This window comes from Cheilinus undulatus, linkage group 18 (assembly GCF_018320785.1).
Source record: "Cheilinus undulatus linkage group 18, ASM1832078v1, whole genome shotgun sequence".
NCBI classification, from domain to species: domain Eukaryota; kingdom Metazoa; phylum Chordata; class Actinopteri; order Labriformes; family Labridae; genus Cheilinus; species Cheilinus undulatus.
Genome location: NC_054882.1, coordinates 14,857,551 through 14,876,464, shown reverse-complemented (window position 1 = coordinate 14,876,464; position 18,914 = coordinate 14,857,551). Strand labels below are relative to the sequence as shown.

General features: G+C 37.7%; 1 protein-coding gene across 1 annotated transcript in view; it reads left to right on the top strand.

The window, feature by feature from the left end:
* si:ch211-266g18.10 (titin) overlaps positions 1–18,914 on the top strand; it is a 33,033-nt gene that overhangs the window by 2,776 nt on the left and 11,343 nt on the right. The window contains exons 2-26 of the mRNA XM_041813204.1: positions 598–789; positions 885–968; positions 1,066–1,170; positions 1,606–1,761; positions 1,947–2,090; positions 2,218–2,361; positions 4,051–4,194; positions 4,305–4,424; positions 4,613–4,732; positions 4,867–4,911; positions 4,999–5,046; positions 5,136–5,162; positions 10,923–11,209; positions 11,264–12,019; positions 12,224–14,465; positions 14,547–14,633; positions 14,724–14,777; positions 16,118–16,183; positions 16,620–16,661; positions 16,776–16,823; positions 16,929–16,997; positions 17,610–17,675; positions 18,113–18,154; positions 18,269–18,316; positions 18,421–18,489. Coding sequence (XP_041669138.1) covers positions 598–789; positions 885–968; positions 1,066–1,170; positions 1,606–1,761; positions 1,947–2,090; positions 2,218–2,361; positions 4,051–4,194; positions 4,305–4,424; positions 4,613–4,732; positions 4,867–4,911; positions 4,999–5,046; positions 5,136–5,162; positions 10,923–11,209; positions 11,264–12,019; positions 12,224–14,465; positions 14,547–14,633; positions 14,724–14,777; positions 16,118–16,183; positions 16,620–16,661; positions 16,776–16,823; positions 16,929–16,997; positions 17,610–17,675; positions 18,113–18,154; positions 18,269–18,316; positions 18,421–18,489 — 5,205 coding nt within the window. The remainder of the gene's footprint in view (positions 1–597; positions 790–884; positions 969–1,065; positions 1,171–1,605; positions 1,762–1,946; positions 2,091–2,217; positions 2,362–4,050; positions 4,195–4,304; positions 4,425–4,612; positions 4,733–4,866; positions 4,912–4,998; positions 5,047–5,135; positions 5,163–10,922; positions 11,210–11,263; positions 12,020–12,223; positions 14,466–14,546; positions 14,634–14,723; positions 14,778–16,117; positions 16,184–16,619; positions 16,662–16,775; positions 16,824–16,928; positions 16,998–17,609; positions 17,676–18,112; positions 18,155–18,268; positions 18,317–18,420; positions 18,490–18,914) is intronic.

Sequence of the window (18,914 nt, the reverse complement as noted above, 5' to 3'; positions counted from 1 at the left end):
ATAGATAGAGTGCCAGCTTTATGCTTACTTCATGATTGACCGACAACAGACTCATAGGGTGGCTTTATACTGAGGTCCTCAAGTCTTTTTTTAAACTTGTGTTGCACAAGATTACAGCTTGTTAAATGATAAAAATAACTGGACTGTATTTTTAGGAGCCCGTTTAAAGAGCTTCAAATAATAGATACAAGATTCATGTTCCTTTTTTGTAACTCTTCTTGCTGACAAACTGAAATTAAAAATATATATTTTGTATTTTATTGTCATTAATGCAGGTATAGATTGATTTGCAAGAACATAATATTAGCTGTGATTAACTTTTTTTTTTTTTTTTCAAATTTGTAACTCATAGGGGACTCGTAGGATCTTTCCTTTTCATCACATTGGCATAAGTGGGCCGCCATACAGTGCAATCCCTGTATGTTTGTGGCCTCTTTGAAATAGTCAGTATTGCAATCTTGTATTCCACTGTATTGTACCATAAACATTAGATATACAGTATAGTGATATGGATATGTAGTGGAACAAAATAAAAAACAAAAGAGGACATCTGATTGAGTTCTCAGAGCGACTTCAGTATCTTTCTTTCCTGTTAAGGAGCCAGATCGGCCCCTGCAGCCAGTGGGGCCAATGGAGCAGCACAGACGAGCTCTGTCAGATCTGCAGGTCTGGGGCTCCTCCGGAAGCTGAAAATGTCTGCAGAGCTGCTGATCGCTCTGGCTGCTCTGCTGTCCTGGCTGGTGGTGGGGGTGGTGATGTTTGACTTTGTGGAGTATAAGGCAGTCCCCGGTGAGTCAGAAACACCTAAAAATCTGTATCTTAACTTCCTTTTCCAGTCATCAGACATGTGTATTTATTTGTTATATTTCTGTTATCACTCTCAGACATTCAACAAATCATGACGGACCCTGTGCAAGCTGCAACCGATGCTGTAGATGAAGTCTCCAGTCTGCTTAACAAGTTTCAAGGTAGGAGAAAAACATTCTAACGTGCATGCCATTATGCACCTTTATTGGTAGTGCTGGAGCAGTCATAGTAACATTTGGATGTGTTCTGTCTACTCAGAATGTGCACCTGATTTAAGAGACCCCATGTCTGTTGCTGTGTATGCTGCTGAAGAAATAACGGTGGCAAAAGATGGATTTGTTCGCTATTTTTCAGATGAGGAAGGTAAGAAACAAGGGAGAAAATAATGGACAAGCATGCTTTTTGAATTTTTCAAAGTTTTCACAAGTCAATCATTTTGTAATCATGAGAAAAATGAGCTGTGTGATATCCAGAGAAAACAAGACAGTAATGCTATTTGTTATGTTTTATTGAGGCATTGAGGTTTCATTCATTTCATTCCCTCCTTCAGACACTATAAGCATTTTAATTGTTTTAAGAGAGTGCTTTAGAGACTTAGCTTACTATCCCAACCATCTAACGTGCATAAAACGACTAGTGATGAGTTAGCATGCTGTTCTACCAACAAAGGACAAAGAAAGAGCTCCATTATGTGTGTGTATAAAGTAAAAAAATATTGCATGCATAGCTACTCTCACCCTCCGTACATTCATGCCCTGTAACCATTTATATTTTTACTATTTCCCCCTAAAACCACAGGGAACTTCTACCTCAGCTATGTGGACCCTGTGGTGATTGGTAGACGAGCTTTCCATTCAACAAATGATTTCATGAATGATGTTGTGGGCTCCATCAGGGAAACACTGTGTGCTATTGTGGATTCTGGGCTGGATACTATGCAGGACATAAACAAAGGTATATAGTCTGTATTCTACTGCTTATCTCTGACTTTGTGTGACCTCCCTTTTAATTTACAAGACAATAACATTATATTTGTCCTAATCCCCTAAGTTACAGATGATGGGGCTTTAGTTTTTTCTTCTCATGTTTGATTATTAATAAACTAAATTTCTCCTCATAAATGTTCTTGATTTCCTCAGGAAAAACTGACCTTAGCTACATTGACCCTGTGGTGATAGGCAGAGGGGTCTTCAGTGTTACTAATGATTTTGTAAATGGAGTGGGGGGCTACATCCGGGATGTGCTCTGTGGCATTGTGGACACTATTCTGGATGTAGTCAAAGGTATTTACCTTTTTGTATAACATCCCTGTTAACTGTGACCTAATATTAGATATATGGTTAAAATCAACATACATGATCACGGTCTAGACGTGTTCTTTGTGCTTAAGGTTGTCTTTGTTTATTCCAGGGACCGTAGATGTCAGCTTTATGGACCCTGTGGTGATCGGCAGAAATGTCTTCAGTGTTACTAATGACTCTATTGGTGGAGTTGTGGGCTACATCCGGGATGTGCTCTGTACCGTCATAGACAGTGTGCTGGACATAACAAAAGGTACCCACTACATTATCATTAATATAAAATATGGATGATGATATTTACACTGGCCAACATGTTGCATCTTTGTCTTTACATGTTGACTGATTCTGGTTCTTAAATTAATTAATAACTGTTAGCTGGAGTTTGTTCTTGCACTATTTCCTAGTTAATCACTCATCACTAGAGAAGCTCTCCTATCTGTCTTTAACTGTTTTTGGAAATGTCTTTCACTAACAAAGACAATACCAGTAAAAAACAGGGGATAGTTAATAAATTTTTGTTGGTGAACAGAGAGGTATCAACAAAGAGATGAGTGTAAGGGTCGTGGGCTGAAGGGACAAGGGGCAAAGGCTGGTATGACATGAGGAAACCTGACTCAAAGTGGTGAAACTGGTTGAGGTCAAATTGATACATCAGAAGGATCAACAGCTACACCACGTTCCACATTATTATGCAGTTGACATTTTTCTCTTATTTTCCTAAATATTAATGCAAATGACAGGATATTTTTCAAGTCATCAGCCATTAGAGCATAATTCAAATGTTTTTGAACAAACTTCATGATGACAACCATTATTTTTAAAAAAAATAAAAACCTCAAAATGCACTGTTCCACATTATTAAGCAGGCCACAGGTTTCAAGCAATACGGGAAAGAAAAAGGATCTCTCTGCTGCTGAAAAGTGTCAAATAGTGTAAAGCCTTGGACAAGTCTTGAAGTCTGCAGACATAAACTGACCGCTGTCTCGTATGAGCGTGTGGTGCAGGCTGCACATAATCTCGGAGATCTGCATACTTTCACCGGTAAAGGCTCTTCAATCTCCATAGTAAACAGTTTTTCTTTATTTAAACTTTTTCACAATAAAATATTGCTAATTAGTGTAATGCTGCATCTGCCATTATTCCACAGCCAGTGGATGCGTAAAAACGCAGCAGGACGAGTGCCTGTCAACATGAATGCATCACCTTCTTTCTCTTCCCTCATGATTTTAACACAGCGCAGCGCATAGTCTTTACTGAATGTTACGTTATAATAACAGTAAAAACAAATACATCGTGCCACACAAATAACCATCCATGTGAAACACAGCATATATAGAAACATGACTGATTTAAGTGAAGCCTCGAGGCAGATAATTTGGCTTGAGGAATTTTTTAATCGAGTCACCTGGATAATTCGAGGAATCGTTTCAGCCCTATTTGTAACCATTTCCAGACTGATAGATGTCAGTAACTTTGTCTCTCATGTGTTTTTGAATTTCTTTAGATGGTTCCATGATGTGTTGGTTTTTAGATCTTTTAGAGTACTTAGTCAGAAAGGTTCTAGGTTCTATTTAAGGATTCAATAGGTCTAGGTGCGGCTCGTGAAACTGAATTCAGATTTTAAAAAAGTGATAAATGACATTTAATTAATGATTTTACCAGGGGGGGCAATGCCTTTTTACATAGGGCCAAGTAGGTTGGATGCTTTTTCCCTTAAATAAATGAAATCATCTTTTAAAAACTACATTCTGTATTTACTCCAGTTATCTCTGCCTAAATCAAAATCAGGTTAAGGATGTGAAACATCAGAAGTGATAAAATGCAAAAAGAAAGAATGAAAGAAATCAAGAAAGTGGCAAATACTTTTCACAGCATTGTATGTAAAAAAAATTGTTTATTTTTACTTGACTGGTGTTTTAGCATGAATATGTGTTTTTCTCAGGAACTACTGACGTTAGCTTCATTGACCCTGTGCCTATTGGCAGAAATATCTTCAGTGTTACTAATGACTTTGTGAGTGGAGTGGCAGGATACATCAAGGGTGTGCTGTGTGCAATCCTGGATGTGATACTGGACACGATATCAGGTACAGTATCTCCTGTGTGAGCTCCCTTTTATTGAAGCTTTTTCCAGGTATCTATATGATGTATACTCCACTGGAGCTCTAAAGCGTTTTTTTCCGTCTCTGCTGATCAGGTATCCAGCAGGCACTGGGATTTAGCCCCATGTCAGTCATAAAGGGAACAGCAGAAATTGCTACAGAGCAGATAAACTTGCTTGTCGGCTATGTCTCCGCATTACTGATCGGTGAACAAGGTCTGTTTCAACATATTTAAATCAGCTGATTTGCCCTGTTGTTGTTGTTGTCATTTTTTGCATTTGCTTGTATTTCTTGTACTTCTCTTTGAACTGTATGATACAGGGATATGAAAATGAATGCAACCTGAAAGTGTTTGTAATTGCCTGAGCAGTTTCCTGATTCTTTTGGTGTGCTGATATTTCAGGAATCATGCCTGATGTGTCTGTTGAACCCATGAAAGTTGTTGAAGACGCTGTGTTGGAGTTCTCGGACAAGAAAGATTTGTTCATGTCTTATATGTTGAGCATGTTTGTTGGTGATCAAGGTTTGCTTTGCATTATTATTCTTATTATACAGAAAACAAATGCTGCATTAGTATTTACATGGAAATAAACAAACCAGCAATCAGAAAATATAATAGCAATATGGTACTTACTCTACTGTTTTTTCTCTTTAAAGGTGAACCAGTTGCCACACCTGTTGTGAACATAGTCACTGAAAAAGGTTTTACTTTTACACCTAAAGTATAAAAGTCTTTCTAACTCAGTTAATGCATCATCACATTAACATGTGTTTTCTTCTCTTTCTTAGATGAAACTAAACTTTCTCCGTCTGATATCAGTTTGGTTCAAAGGAAAGGTAAATAGGAACGTTTTTCTTGCTCATTCACTGACTCGTTTACTAAAAGATGTGACTAATTATCTTTTTATCCTGTTTCTTAAATGTAGGTGAATTTCTGCCCCCTCTGGAGAAAGGTAAACTAACACCAGAATACTTTTTTTACAGAAATATACTTATTTTCAGACACTTGTGATGTGTGTAAATGTCTTTCAGGCATGGTTGAAGAGGTTTTTGTTTTGTTTTCTGACTGTATGAACAGTGCTGGAGTCTCTCATGTTCAGTGTAACACAGCATGCCTGATGTATGATGAAACTGTATTTACCTTGTCTGAATAAACTCATTCTGTCTCTTTTGAATCACAGCATGAACAAACATGTGATATAAACCGAGTTCATTGTAATGAATTTTAAATGCATCAAAGTTGGTTTGTTTTTGCACCTTCCTCTGTCTGTCTCACTGACTGTTTTTGTCTGTAATGTTAAAATGAATTCTGCATTTTTGTCATGAAGCCGGTTTTGTTCCCTCTGACATGTCTTAAAAAAAAACCACATTTTTGTTAAGAAACAGTTGTCTGTAATACGTGCCTGTTGTAATTCCTCTGTTAACTTCTCCTGCATTGTACAAGTGTCTTCCCAACAACTTACCTTACATTTGCAACCCTGTTTAAACAACTTAAACACGTTTGGTATGCTGTATAAATGTTGTTGTTTCAACTAATGTGGGGTTTCTATGAAATATCTGTACAGAAAAATACTGCTTCATACCACATGTTTCAAAAGAAACGCTAACTTTATTATATATTGAATAAATTTGGGGTGGTTATTTTTTAGGGACCTGGTAGTTGAAGGACAAAACTTATACATCCTTCTGATCTATATTTTAGTTTTTGTCAACAAGTCCAATAAAATCCAAGAATGACTTGAACCAGAAACCAACTTTAGTCCTTGTGCAATGCTGTTTGCTGGGCACAAAATTTAACGCCATATATTTTTTCATAAATCCATTCCATGGATATATATGTCTGGGAAACTTCACGTTCAAAGTGTTTGGGAAGGGGAGGATTTTTCTTAATATTCTTGGAAGGTGGGCCAATCAGAGCTAAAAAACAAAACAAGACAGGCACGCATTGCTCCGTTAGAAACCTGAGACTGGCAATTAGGCGTTGCTGCAGGCTACAAACTATGGAGCATGTTGTTGGATAAAACTGACAAGACCAGTGGTCTTTCAGTCTGGCTCTTTGCTCTTGTTTTAATAAAGAAATGTGGCCCAGTTTGGATAAAAGAGCCACTATAGTAGAGCTACATCCAAGCTAAATGCTACACCAGCAGCGGTCACTGTTGTCTGCTTTGTGTACAACTAAACCCTTGTAGCTACTGCCTTGTTCTCCTCAGATGAATGCTTGTTGTCCAGGTCCTTTCTCAGATCTGGCACAATCGTTTGTAGATTGGAGTTTTGCAAGATGGATTTGACTGATGAAAGACAGAATCTGGACAATCCATCTGCGTTGGAAGGTTAAAAACACCAGCACACAACTAAATATTTGGGCTGCCTTGAAGCCAATGTCTATATTTTACTTTTGCTTGCAGTCAACCTTAAACATTTCAACAGCCATGTTAAGAAACGGGTAGCACTTCTTTTTAACACATTTATAAAGACTGGTATCTTCAGTAGAAATGCATCAGCCCAAAGAGAGACGAACACATTTGTCAGTTTCTTTTCTTGGATTTGTTGACCAAAAAGCTGATTTTAATGATTTCTTGAACTTAAAAGTCAAACATGTGGTATGTGCTCTGTAATGTTACGAATACTTTTTGTCCCATTTCACCTCATCAAGTTCTTTCCACTTCTGAAAACAAGCATGGAGCTGCATTTCCACTGGAAATAAAAAAGATTTGAACTCATATGAATGGTGATTTGCATTGATGGTGCAGTTTCAGAGATCTTGGGTGCTGAGCTAAGCGAAGTCTCAGACTCAAAGATGGAGCAGGAGGAGGCTGAAGTTCCCACTGAAGCTGCCAGTGAAGATGTGACGGAGGCAGAGGAAGCTGATGGTATTAACACGTCTCTTTTTTTTATTATCACATCCATTTATCAGATTTGAGTCCATTAACCGGAACTACATTTTTAACTATTACATCAATAGAGAAAGTAGTCGACTCTGAAGAGACAGGAAAGGAACCAAGACTAGAAGATGAGGGAGTCCTCGATGATATCGGTGCAGTGGAGGAGGAAGAGGAAGAGGGCATGGAGAAAAAGGAGTATGCTGGAGTGGAGGAAGAAGATGAGGGCATTGGTACCGAAGAAGAGGAGGAATCATCAGAGGATGATGAAGAACAAGAAGAGGGAATGATAACATCGGAAGAGGAGGAGGCTCCTGAAGAAAAAGAGGAGGAAGCTTCAGTACATGGGGATGAAGAGGAGGAGAAGGCCAAAACTGAAGAAGAACCTCTGGTAGAAGCAGAGGAGGAGGTGGAGGAAGAAGATGAAACAGAAGAAGAGCCTCCTGTAGAAGCTGAGCAGGTGGTGGAGGAAGAGGAGGAAACCAAAGCAGATGTTTTGGAGGAAGAAGAAGAGGAGGAGGAAACCAAAGCAGATGTTTTGGAGGAAGAAGAGGAGGAGGAGGAAACTAAAGCAGATGTTTTGGAAGAAGAAGAGGAGGAACCCAAAGCAGATGTTTTGGAGGAAGAAGAAGAAGAAGAGGAGGAAACCAAATCAGATGTTTTGGAGGAGGAAGAAGAAGAGGAGGAGGAGGAAACCAAAGTAGATGTTTTGGAGGAGGAGGAAACCAAAACAGATGTTTTGGAGGAAGAGGAACCCAAAGTAGATGTTTTGGAGGAAGAAGAGGAGAAAACCAAAGCAGATGTTTTGGAGGAGGAAGAAGAAGAGGAGGAGGAGGAAACCAAAGCAGATGTTTTGGACGAAGAAGAGGAGGAGGAGGAAACAAAGGCAGATGTTTTGGAGGAAGAAGAGGAGGAAACCAAAGCAGATGTTTTGGAGGAAGAAGAGGAGGAACCCAAAGCAGATGTTTTGGAGGAAGAAGAGGAGGAGGAGGAATCAAAAGCAGATGTTTTGGTGGAAATCGAGGAGGAGGAGGAATCAAAAGCAGATGTTTTGGTGGAAATCGAGGAGGAGGAAACAAAAACTGAGGACCTGCTTCTCGAAGAAGAAGAGGAGAAGGAGGGGGAAGAAGACATCAAATCTGACAAACTCCTAGAAGAGAAAGAGGAGGAAGAAGAGGAATCCAAACCTGAAAATTTGGTGGAAATTGAGGAGGAGGAAACCAAAACTGATGAATTGGTTGATGAGGAGAAGGAGGAGGAAGAGGAAACCAAAGCTGGAGAACTTTTGATAGAGGAGGAGGGAGAGATTGAAGGAGAAGATCTTTTTTCTGAGGCTGTACCATTTGACACTGTTGTCAAAGAAGAGTTTCTGGAAGCTGACTGGCCACTGGATCTAAAAGTCCTGTCATCTGAAGAACCCACTAATGCCAGTGTACCTGAACCTGATGATGAGGACGAAGAAGAAGGAATCCTGGTTCATGACCTTGACGAATACTCCGACATCATTGATGATCGGGATGAAAACAACAACAACAGTGAGAGCGGGAAAACTGAACCCAAACGCAAGAGGAAGGTTCATATTCCCTCTGAGAGGCTCGGAAGAGTCGGATCTCGAGCTCAACGTCTGCACATGCGTGAGAGAGGTACACATTTCTTCCAATAATCAACTCAATTTTTTTCATTACCAAGTAATGAAAATGGTGCTGAGTGAGTTGACAAAACGTTTGATGTTACTGTGTGAATTTTTATCTTTTTCACATGATTGTTAAAAAAAGTTATTAGGACCTAACAGATCTTTCAAACGGATGCTTTGACAGATTTCATTTCATTTCAGTGCTTGTTAAAATGTTTGTTTTCCCATTTTTCAGAATGTTTTAAAAATTAAGACTTTTTAACAACTAACAGAAAACTTTTCTTCATAAAAGGTTTTTAATTCCAGAAAAAAGCTTTCTAATGAGAAACATCAATAATTTAACTGTAATGATGGGAATGTATAAACACACACATAAATACATGTTTATACATAAACACACACACACACATATACGTATATTTATACACATATATAAAATATATTTACATATTTATATATATATATATATATACACACACACAAATATATTTATATGTATTTATATATATATATACTATTTCTTATGGTTTTAAAGTTTCAGTAGAAAAAAATGTCTTATCATGAGGGTTTTTTTCATAATTCCAAAATGACTAAATTAAAGTCTCCAAGCAGATGAACCCTTAAATCTGTATTCAGAAAATTCCAAAAGTAGAAAGAGAAAAAGAAGAATCTTCCATATTCAAAATTAAAGTTTCTTTAAATTGAGAAATTTCCAGGAAAAAGTTTTGGAAACATTCAATCTTGAATCTTCCCAAATCATGTGTATATAACATTTACAAAAGAGACAAAAAACATACAAAGTAATTTCTCATTTAATTTCAATTCTTGGAAAGTTGTTAAATTAATGCTTCCAATTTTTTTTCAAAAGAAAAAAAACTCCTAGATTTAGTAAGAAATTTTTCTGGGAAAAAATTAGTTGAATTTCCCTACTACATTTTGATAGGGCTGTCAAATAAATTTTTTTGTTGTAAATTGTAGTGAATAACACTAATTTTATTGCATTTTAAAATTAAACTGTTTTGCATTCAAATCTGTTTTTTAATCAGTTAAAAAAACAAAATTTTTACTGTCTTAAACTGAGGGTAATTCACTTCCTGTTTGGACACAGACCTGCTTTTATGGGCAGAGCGAAGAGTTAACATGAACTGAAAGATGGAAAAAGAGCTTGTTATGGATTGAAAAGGAAATAAGGGACCAATGAAAAGGTAAACGTTTAAGATCACAGTATTAATATCACAAAGTAAAATGAGACTTTAAGGAGCAGTGGGGGACTTATTTTTTTTATCACAGTGGCTGCAGGGAGACACTGACGTGGCTTAACCAAAGTGTGCTGAAAGGGACAATAAAGTATGTGATTAATCACAAAATTTAGTGTGCCAAATTAATTAATCATGATTAATACAATAATTTTGACAGTTCTGACTTTAATTATTTGAAATTATTTTATTTTAAATGAATTACACATTTCTTAATAGAATTTTCAGCTTTTTTCCAAACATATGAAAGTTAAAGAGGGACCAAAATTGTCCAAATGAAAGTTTCCTAAACTTTTTTAAAATAAAAAAAAAAATCCAGAAGTTAATAAAAAATTAAAAACCTTTCTGAAATATCCTAATCAACTGTTTTAGAGGTTTTCCATTGATGATATTCATAAAGTTCCCTTGTTCTAGGTGCATTGTTTTGCAAGCTGCAGAGCTTATACAGGTTTTACTAGCATGAATATTTGTGTTATTTAATATTTTAATTGTCTTGTCATTGTTTTACTGTGTATTATAATCTGTAATTAAATTCTCATTGAGGTAAAGGAACAAGCCACAAGAGCTTGCTTTCTTTTTGAATGCACTGATTTTTTTTCACCTATCAAGTTGAAGTGTTTGACATCAAAGTTACAAAAGCTGAAAAGGAAGAAAAAAAATAAACATTCAGGATCAAAATTGAGGAAACTTTGACAGTCAAATGAAAGGACTAGTAATGGTCAAAAGTTAATGGAGAGAATGAAAATCAAGGAGAAAAAAAAAAAAACTAAATTGATACACAGTATAAAGGTCTTTGTGTTGCTGTACAAATTGTGATCCAGATAAAATAACCTTTCAACTCACACACTAAGTATATTGGATGATTTACTGAACTTCGAGAATGGTCCAGATCTGTTTTGAATATGTCAATCTATGTTAAGCAATGACCTTCATGATTTCTTGTAGAAGAGCTGATAAAGAAAGAAGAACCAAAGCCCTCTGCAGTTGAAAAAGATATAAGACCAGAGACCAAGGAGAAAAAAATTACAAAACAAGCTGAAGACAGAACTGAACTGAGGAAACCACACAGAGAAGAAAAAGAAGTCAAGAAACCACCTAAAGCAGAAAGAGAATCCAAGAAACCACCCAAAGAAGAGAAAGAAGTCAGGAAACCTCCTAAAGAAGAGAAAGAGGTAAAGAGACCACCTAAAGAAGAGAAAAAAGTCAAGGAACCAGCTAAAGAAGAGAAAGAGGTCAAGAAACCACCTAAAGAAGAGAAAGAAGTCAAAAAACCACCTAAAGAAGAGAAAGAGGTGAAGAAACCACCTAAAGAAGAGAAAGAAGTCAAGAAACCACCTAAAGAAGAGAAAGAGGTCAAGAAACCACCTAAAGAAGAGAAAGAAGTCAAGAAACCACCTAAAGAAGAGAAAGAGGTCAAGAAACCACCTAAAGAAGAGAAAGAGGTGAAGAAACCACCTAAAGAAGAGAAAGAAGTCAAGAAACCACCTAAAGAAGAGAAAGAAGTGAAGAAACCACCCAAAGAAGAGAAAGAGGTGAAGAAACCACCTAAAGAAGAGAAAGAGGTGAAGAAACCACCAAAAGAAGAGAAAGAGGTGAAGAAACCACCCAAAGAAGAGAAAGAGGTGAAGAAACCACCTAAAAAAGAGGAAGAGGTCAAGAAACCACCTAAAGAAGAGAAAGAGGTCAAGAAACCACCTAAAGAGGAGAAAGAGGTGAAGAAACCACCTAAAGAAGAGAAAGAGGTCAAGAAAACACCTAAAGAAGAGAAAGAGGTCAAGAAACCACCTAAAGAGGAGAAAGAGGTCAAGAAACCACCTAAAGAAGAGAAAGAGGTCAAGAAACCACCTAAAGAAGAGAAAGAGGTGAAGAAACCACCTAAAGAAGAGAGAGAGGTGAAGAAACCACCTAAAGAAGAGAGAGAGGTGAAGAAACCACCTACAGAAGAGAAAAAAGTCAAGAAACCACCTAAGGAAGAGAAAGAGGTGAAGAAACCACCTAAAGATGAGAAAGAGGTCAAGAAACCACCTAAAGAAGAGAAAGAAGTCAAAAAACCACCTAAAGAAGAGAAAGAGGTCAAGAAACCACCTAAAGAAGAGAAAGAAGTCAAAAAACCACCTAAAGAAGAGAAGGAGGTCAAGAAACCACCTAAAGAAGAGAAAGAAGTCAAAAAACCACCTAAAGAAGAGAAAGAGGTGAAGAAACCACCTAAAGAAGAGAAAGAAGTCAAAAAACCACCTAAAGAAGAGAAAGAGGTGAAGAAACCACCTAAAGAAGAGAAAGAAGTCAAGAAACCACCTAAAGAAGAGAAAGAAGTCAAGAAACCACCAAAAGAAGAGAAAGAAGCCAGGAAACCACCTAAAGAAGAGAAAGAGGTAAAGAGACCACCTAAAGAAGAGAAAGAAGTCAAGAAACCACCTAAAGAGGAGAAAGAGGTGAAGAAACCACCAAAAGAAGAGAAAGAGGTGAAGAAACCACCTAAAGAAGAGAAAGAGGTGAAGAAACCACCTAAAGAAGAGAAAGAGGTGAAGAAACCACCTAAAGAAGACGAAGAGGTCAAGAAACTATCTAGAGAAGAGAAAGAAGTGAAGAAACCACCTAAAGAAGAGAAAGACGTAAAGAGACCACCCAAAGAAGAGAAAGAGGTGAAGAAACCACCTAAAGAAGAGAGAGAGGTAAAGACACCACCTCAAGAAGATAAAAAAGTCACAAAACCATCAGATGAAAAGGAGGTCAAGAAACCACCTAAAGAAGAAAAGGAGGTGAAGAAACCAACTAAAGAAGAGATAGATGTGAAGAAACCATCTAAAGAAGAAAAGGAGTCGAAGAAACCACCTACAGAAGATAAAGAAGTCAGAAAACTCCTAAAAGAAGAAAAGGAAGTGGAGAAACCATCTAAAGAAGGAGAAGAGGGCAAGAAACCTCACAAAGAAAAGACAGAGGTCAAAGAAGCTCCCAAAGAAGAGAAAGAGGTCAAGAAACCAACCCAAGATGTTAAAGAAGTCAAGAAACCACCTAAAATAGAGAAGGAGGTTAAGACACCACGCTCAGAAGAAAAGAAAGCAATCAAAGACGATAAGGAGGTCAAGAGACCACACAAAGCAGAGAAATATGTTGAGGAAAGATTGAAATTGGAAGAGATTGCAAAAACAGCTGCAGACAAGAAGGTGGAGAAGAAACCACAGGAAGTGGAAGTAGAAGTCAAGAAACCATCCAATGAGACCAAAGTCAAAAAACCTTCCAAAGACGAAAAACAAGTCAAATTACTCACCAAAGAGGAAAAGGTGGTCAAGGAACAACTTAAAGAACCACCTAGAAAGGAGACAGAGGTAAAGAAACCACCTCAAGATAAGAAAGAAGTCAAGAAGGCTCCTAAAGAAGAGAAAGAGGCCATAAGACAACCTGTCAAGGAGGACAAAGATGTCAAAAAGCCTCCAAAAGAAGAAAAAGAAGTAACAAAGCCTAAAAAACATGAAGAACCTAAGATCTTGAAAGACAAGAAACAACCAGCCAAGCCTACTAAAGAGATGAAAGAGGAGGAAAAGAAAGAGAGGCCTCCCAAGGAAGGTGTAGCTCCAAAGAAGATCTCTAAAGAAAAACCAGAACCAGAGAAACCTACCACAAAGGAAAAGGAACCAACAAAACTTCCCAGAATGGAAGAAAAAGAACCTGCTAAGATCTCTAAAGAAGTAGAGACACCTCCCAAAGAAAAGGAGGTCAAGAAGGTTACCAAAGAGGTAAAAGAACCTGCTAAGATCTCTAAAGAAGTAGAGACACCTCCCAAAGAAAAGGAGGCCATAAAGGTTACCAAAGAGGTAAAAGAACCTGCTAAGATCTCTAAAGAAGTAGAGACACCTCCCAAAGAAAAGAAGGAGGTCAAGAAGGTTACCAAAGAGGTAAAAGAACCTGCTAAGATCTCTAAAGAAGTAGAGGCACCTCCCAAAGAAAAGAAGGAGGTCAAGAAGGTTACCAAAGAGGTAAAAGAACCTGCTAAGATCTCTAAAGAAGTAGAGACACCTCCCAAAGAAAAGGAGGTCAAGAAGGTTACCAAAGAGGTAAAAGAACCTGCTAAGATCTCTAAAGAAGTAGAGACACCTCCCAAAGAAAAGGAGGCCAAGAAGGTTACCAAAGAGGTAAAAGAACCTGCTAAGATCTCTAAAGAAGTAGAGACACCTCCCAAAGAAAAGAAGGAGGTCAAGAAGGTTACCAAAGAGGTAAAAGAACCTGCTAAGATCTCTAAAGAAGTAGAGACACCTCCCAAAGAAAAGAAGGAGGTCAAGAAGGTTACCAAAGAGGTAAAAGAACCTGCTAAGATCTCTAAAGAAGTAGAGACACCTCCCAAAGAAAAGAAGGAGGTCAAGAAGGTTACCAAAGAGGTAAAAGAACCTGCTAAGATCTCTAAAGAACTACCAAAGCCCTCAAAAGAAGAGAAAGAAATCATCAAGACTCCTAAAGAAGAAGAACCGGTTAAGAAGAGAGTCCCTAAAACTGGTACGTTTATGCAACTGCAGTAAAAATAAACTTTTGTGGAGGGCTGGGGGAAATAGTCATGTCTTCTGGTGTGCATTTCAGATGATGAACCCAAGAGGGCAGTAAAGGTGCTGAAAAAGCAGATCTCTTCTGTCCTGAAAAAGGAGCACCTTAATATTACAAAAACAGGTATGAGATTAGAAAACAGCCCTATTATGCCTATTTTATTGTGAAAGTATGATAATCTTGTTAATTATATTTCTGAATATTTCCTGACAGCAGAAGCTCCTAAAGTTCTCAAGCTAAAGGCCAAAGCGGAACCAGAAAAGAAAGGTAGTGACGATGTATTTATTTTATTGTCTTTTTATCAACTGTTTTTTCATGAGTTGAAGTGGATCTAATCTCTAATACTATGTAGATATAGTGCATTCAGAAAGTATTCAGACCCCCTTCATTTTTTCATTTTTCTTATGTTTCAGCCTGATAGTACGATTGTTTAAATTCATTTTCTCTGATTAATCTACACTCAGTACCCCATTAGAGCCAGATGACCCAAAAAAGCTTTGCACACATGGATTGGGGGATTTTCTACCATTCTTCTTTGTAAATCGTCTCAAGACTGGATGGGGACTGCCAGTGGAGAGACATTTCAGGTCTCTCCAGAGGTGTTTGATAAGGTTTAGGTCATGACTCTGGCTGAGCCCCTCTAGGACATTCACAGAGTTGTCCCTAAGCCACTCCTGTGTTGTCTTGGCTGTGTGCTTAGTGTCACTGCCATGTTGGAAGCTGAACGTTCCGCTCAGTCTGAGGTCCTGAGCTCTTTGGAACGGCTTTTCAGTGAGGATATCCCTGTTATTCTCAACCCTGCAGTCTCCCAGTCCTTGCTGCTGAAAAACACCCCAGCAGCATGATGCTGCCACATCATGCTTCACTGTTGAGATGGTATTAGGCAGGTGGTTTCCTCCAGCCATAATATTTAGAATTGAGGCAAAACAGTTCAATCTTGGTTTCATCATACCAGAGAATCTTGTTTCTCACTGTCTGAGAGTCCTTCAAGTGCTTTTTGCAAACTTCAAGTGGGCTTTTTGGCACTGAGGAGAGGCTTCATTCTAACCAGTCTGCCATAAAGCCCAGAACAGTTGAGGGCTGCAGTGATGGTTGTCCTTCTGGAACCTTGTCCCATCTCCACACAGGATATCTGTAGCTCAGTCAGAGTGACCATCAGGTTCTTAGTCCCCTCTCACTGATTGCTCTGTTTGCATGGATGGCCAGCTCTTTCAAAGGTCTTGGTTGTGTCAAACTTCTTCCATTTGAGAATTCTGGAGGCTGCTGTGCTCCACTGTGCTTTTTTCACTTCGTCATGGTGGGCACTGAGTGTAGATTAATGAGGGAAAAAAGAATTTAATGAGTGTAGCATCAGGTTGCAACATAATTAAAGTGAAAAACTGAAAGGTGTCTGAATACTTTCTGAATGAGCTGTATTAACAGCTTAATACTTAATCATTCTGAATCAGCTAACTGATTAGGGTTAACAGATTTAATATATAATTTTGAATGTTAATGGTTTCTGTGGCAAGTGGCCAGCGTTTAAAGAATAAAATTGGTAGTTAATATCAGTTTCAGAAAGGTCAATACATCTGAAATGCCTTTTTAATGTCACAATTTTTCAACAGTGGCCGCTCCAACAAAAGAGCCCAAAAAGGAACCAAAAGAAAAAGTCAAACCACCTGTTAAACCAGGTAACACAAAGACTAATCAGTGAGAGAAATATGAAAGGATCATTACTGAATAAGTAGAAATCCATGCTAAATTCATATCAGAAAGGATAAACCAGTCAGTCTCAGAGGTAGAACTAAATGTCACAGTCTCTTTGTCACATGTCTCTGTGATGCTTTGCAACCCAGCATCCTCATTAACTCATGATTTTACTGTTAAATCAAAACTTCATACAAGTTTACAAGAACCTGACCATGCTTTCATAAAGATAAGCTTTACTCTAATGTTGTTGGTGGACCTAGTTGGCCTGTTATAGTGGAAGCATTTACCAGGAATAATGCTCAACTCTTTCGAGAGCAAAAACATTCATGAACAAAATTTCCACTCTTATAAACTTTAAAAGTCCTTGTTTCAAAGGTTACAGATAGTCCAACTTTGTGCTCTATTTTTTAAACCCAGATCTTCCAAAGGAAAAAGCCAAAGCAGCTCCTGCTAAGAAAGGTAATACAATGTTATAACTTTATAGGTCACAATGTCTTGATAACATTTCTTAGTAGCAAAGCATGATTATGAATGTTCACTGTGGACAAGAAACATTGTGCTTTTGACTCGCAGAAGCTGCTGCTCCTAAAGAAAAGGTCAAACCTGCTGTCTTGAAAAAAGGCAAGAACTCGCATGCTTTAATATACACAAATGCATTAGACTAACTACCTAATGATGCAATTAGTTTGACGCTGATGTGCATTTTGTTTTTTTTTCTTCCCACAGAGAAAGAAGGTGCTCCCAAAAATGTCTCTGCTGTGAAACCGAGAGTCAAGATTGTGCCGATGAAAATAGGTATTTTCTTATGTTTTATCATTTATTTTCTCATGCTTTTAGGAAAAGTCACATTATTGTGTTGAATAAACAATGTGACAAATCTGGGCCTTTAAAATGCACATGAGCATGGTAGTCTGGCTGATGCCGTCTTAAAATTTAATTTCTCAGAGTTGGACTAACACGCCTACAACATAATCTCACAAATTGCTCTGTTTGCATGGATGGCCAGCTCTTTCAAAGGTCTTGGTTGTGTCAAACTTCTTCCATTTGAGAATTCTGGAGGCTGCTGTGCTCCACTGTGCTTTTTTCACTTCGTCATGGTGGGCACTGAGTGTAGATTAATGAGGGAAAAAAGAATTTAATGAGTGTACTATCAGGCTGCAACATAACAAAAGTGAAAAACTGAAAGGTGTCTGAATACTTTCTGAATGAGCTGTATTAACAACTTAATACTTAATCATTCTGAATCAGCTAACTGATTAGGGTTAACAGATTTAATATATAATTTTGAATGTTAATGGTTTCTGTGGCAAGTGGCCAGCGTTTAAAGAATAAAATTGGTAGTTAATATCAGTTTCAGAAAGGTCAGTACATCTGAAATGCCTTTTTAATGTCATGATTTTTCAACAGTGGCCGCTCCAACAAAAGAGCCCAAAAAGGAACCAAAAGAAAAAGTCAAACCACCTGTTAAACCAGGTAACACAAAGACTAATCAGTGAGAGAAATATGAAAGGATCATTACTGAATAAGTAGAAATCCATGCTAAATTCATACCAGAAAGGATAAACCAGTCAGTCTCAGAGGTAGAACTAAATGTCACAGTCTCTTTGTCACATGTCTCTGTGATGCTTTGCAACCCAGCATCCTCATTAACTCGTGATTTTACTGTTAAATCAAAACTTTATACAAGTTTACCAAAACCTGACCATGCTTTCATAAAGATAAGCTTTACTCTAATGTTGTTGGTGGACCTAGTTGGCCTGTTATAGTGGAAGCATTTACCAGGAATAATGCTCAACTCTTTCGAGAGCAAAAACATTCATGAACAAAATTTCCACTCTTATAAACTTTAAAAGTCCTTGTTTCAAAGGTTACAGATAGTCCAACTTTGTGCTCTATTTTTTTAAACCCAGATCTTCCAAAGGAAAAAGCCAAAGCAGCTCCTGCTAAGAAAGGTAACACAATGTTATAACTTTATAGGTCACAATGTCTTGATAACATTTCTTAGTAACAAAGCATGATTATGAATGTTCACTGTGGACAAGAAACATTGTGCTTTTGACTCACAGAAGCTGCTGCTCCTAAAGAAAAGGTCAAACCTGCTGTCTTGAAAAAAGGCAAGAACTCGCATGCTTTAATATACACAAATACATTAGACTAACTACCTAATGATGCAATTAGTTTGACGCTGATGTGCATTTTGTTTTTTTTCTTCCCACAGAGAAAGAAGGTGCTCCCAAAAATGTCTCTGCTGTGAAACCGAGAGTCAAGATTGTGCCGATGAAAATAGGTATTTTCTTATGTTTTATCATTTATTTTCTCATGCTTTTAGGAAAAGTCACATTATTGTGTTGAATAAACAATGTGACAAATCTGGGCTTTTAAAATGCACATGAGCATGGTAGTCTGGCTGATGCCGTCTTAAAATTTAATTTCTCAGAGTCGGACTAACACGCCTACAACATAATGCAGTTGGAAATCAATTTCCTCTTGCAAATGTTCATCTAAATCAGACTAGATTGGCTTAGGTCTTCTGAGCATGCTCCACAGTCTTTGTACCAGATTTTTGATGTGAAAATAAAACAGCACAATTGCTAATCAGGAGCAGAAGTCACATCACTATGAACTCAAGACAGGACAATTTCACAGGCTGGCACAAGGTGGCAGTATTGAGGGGAATAGGTTTCAGAGCTGACAGATTTGGTTATGAATGAG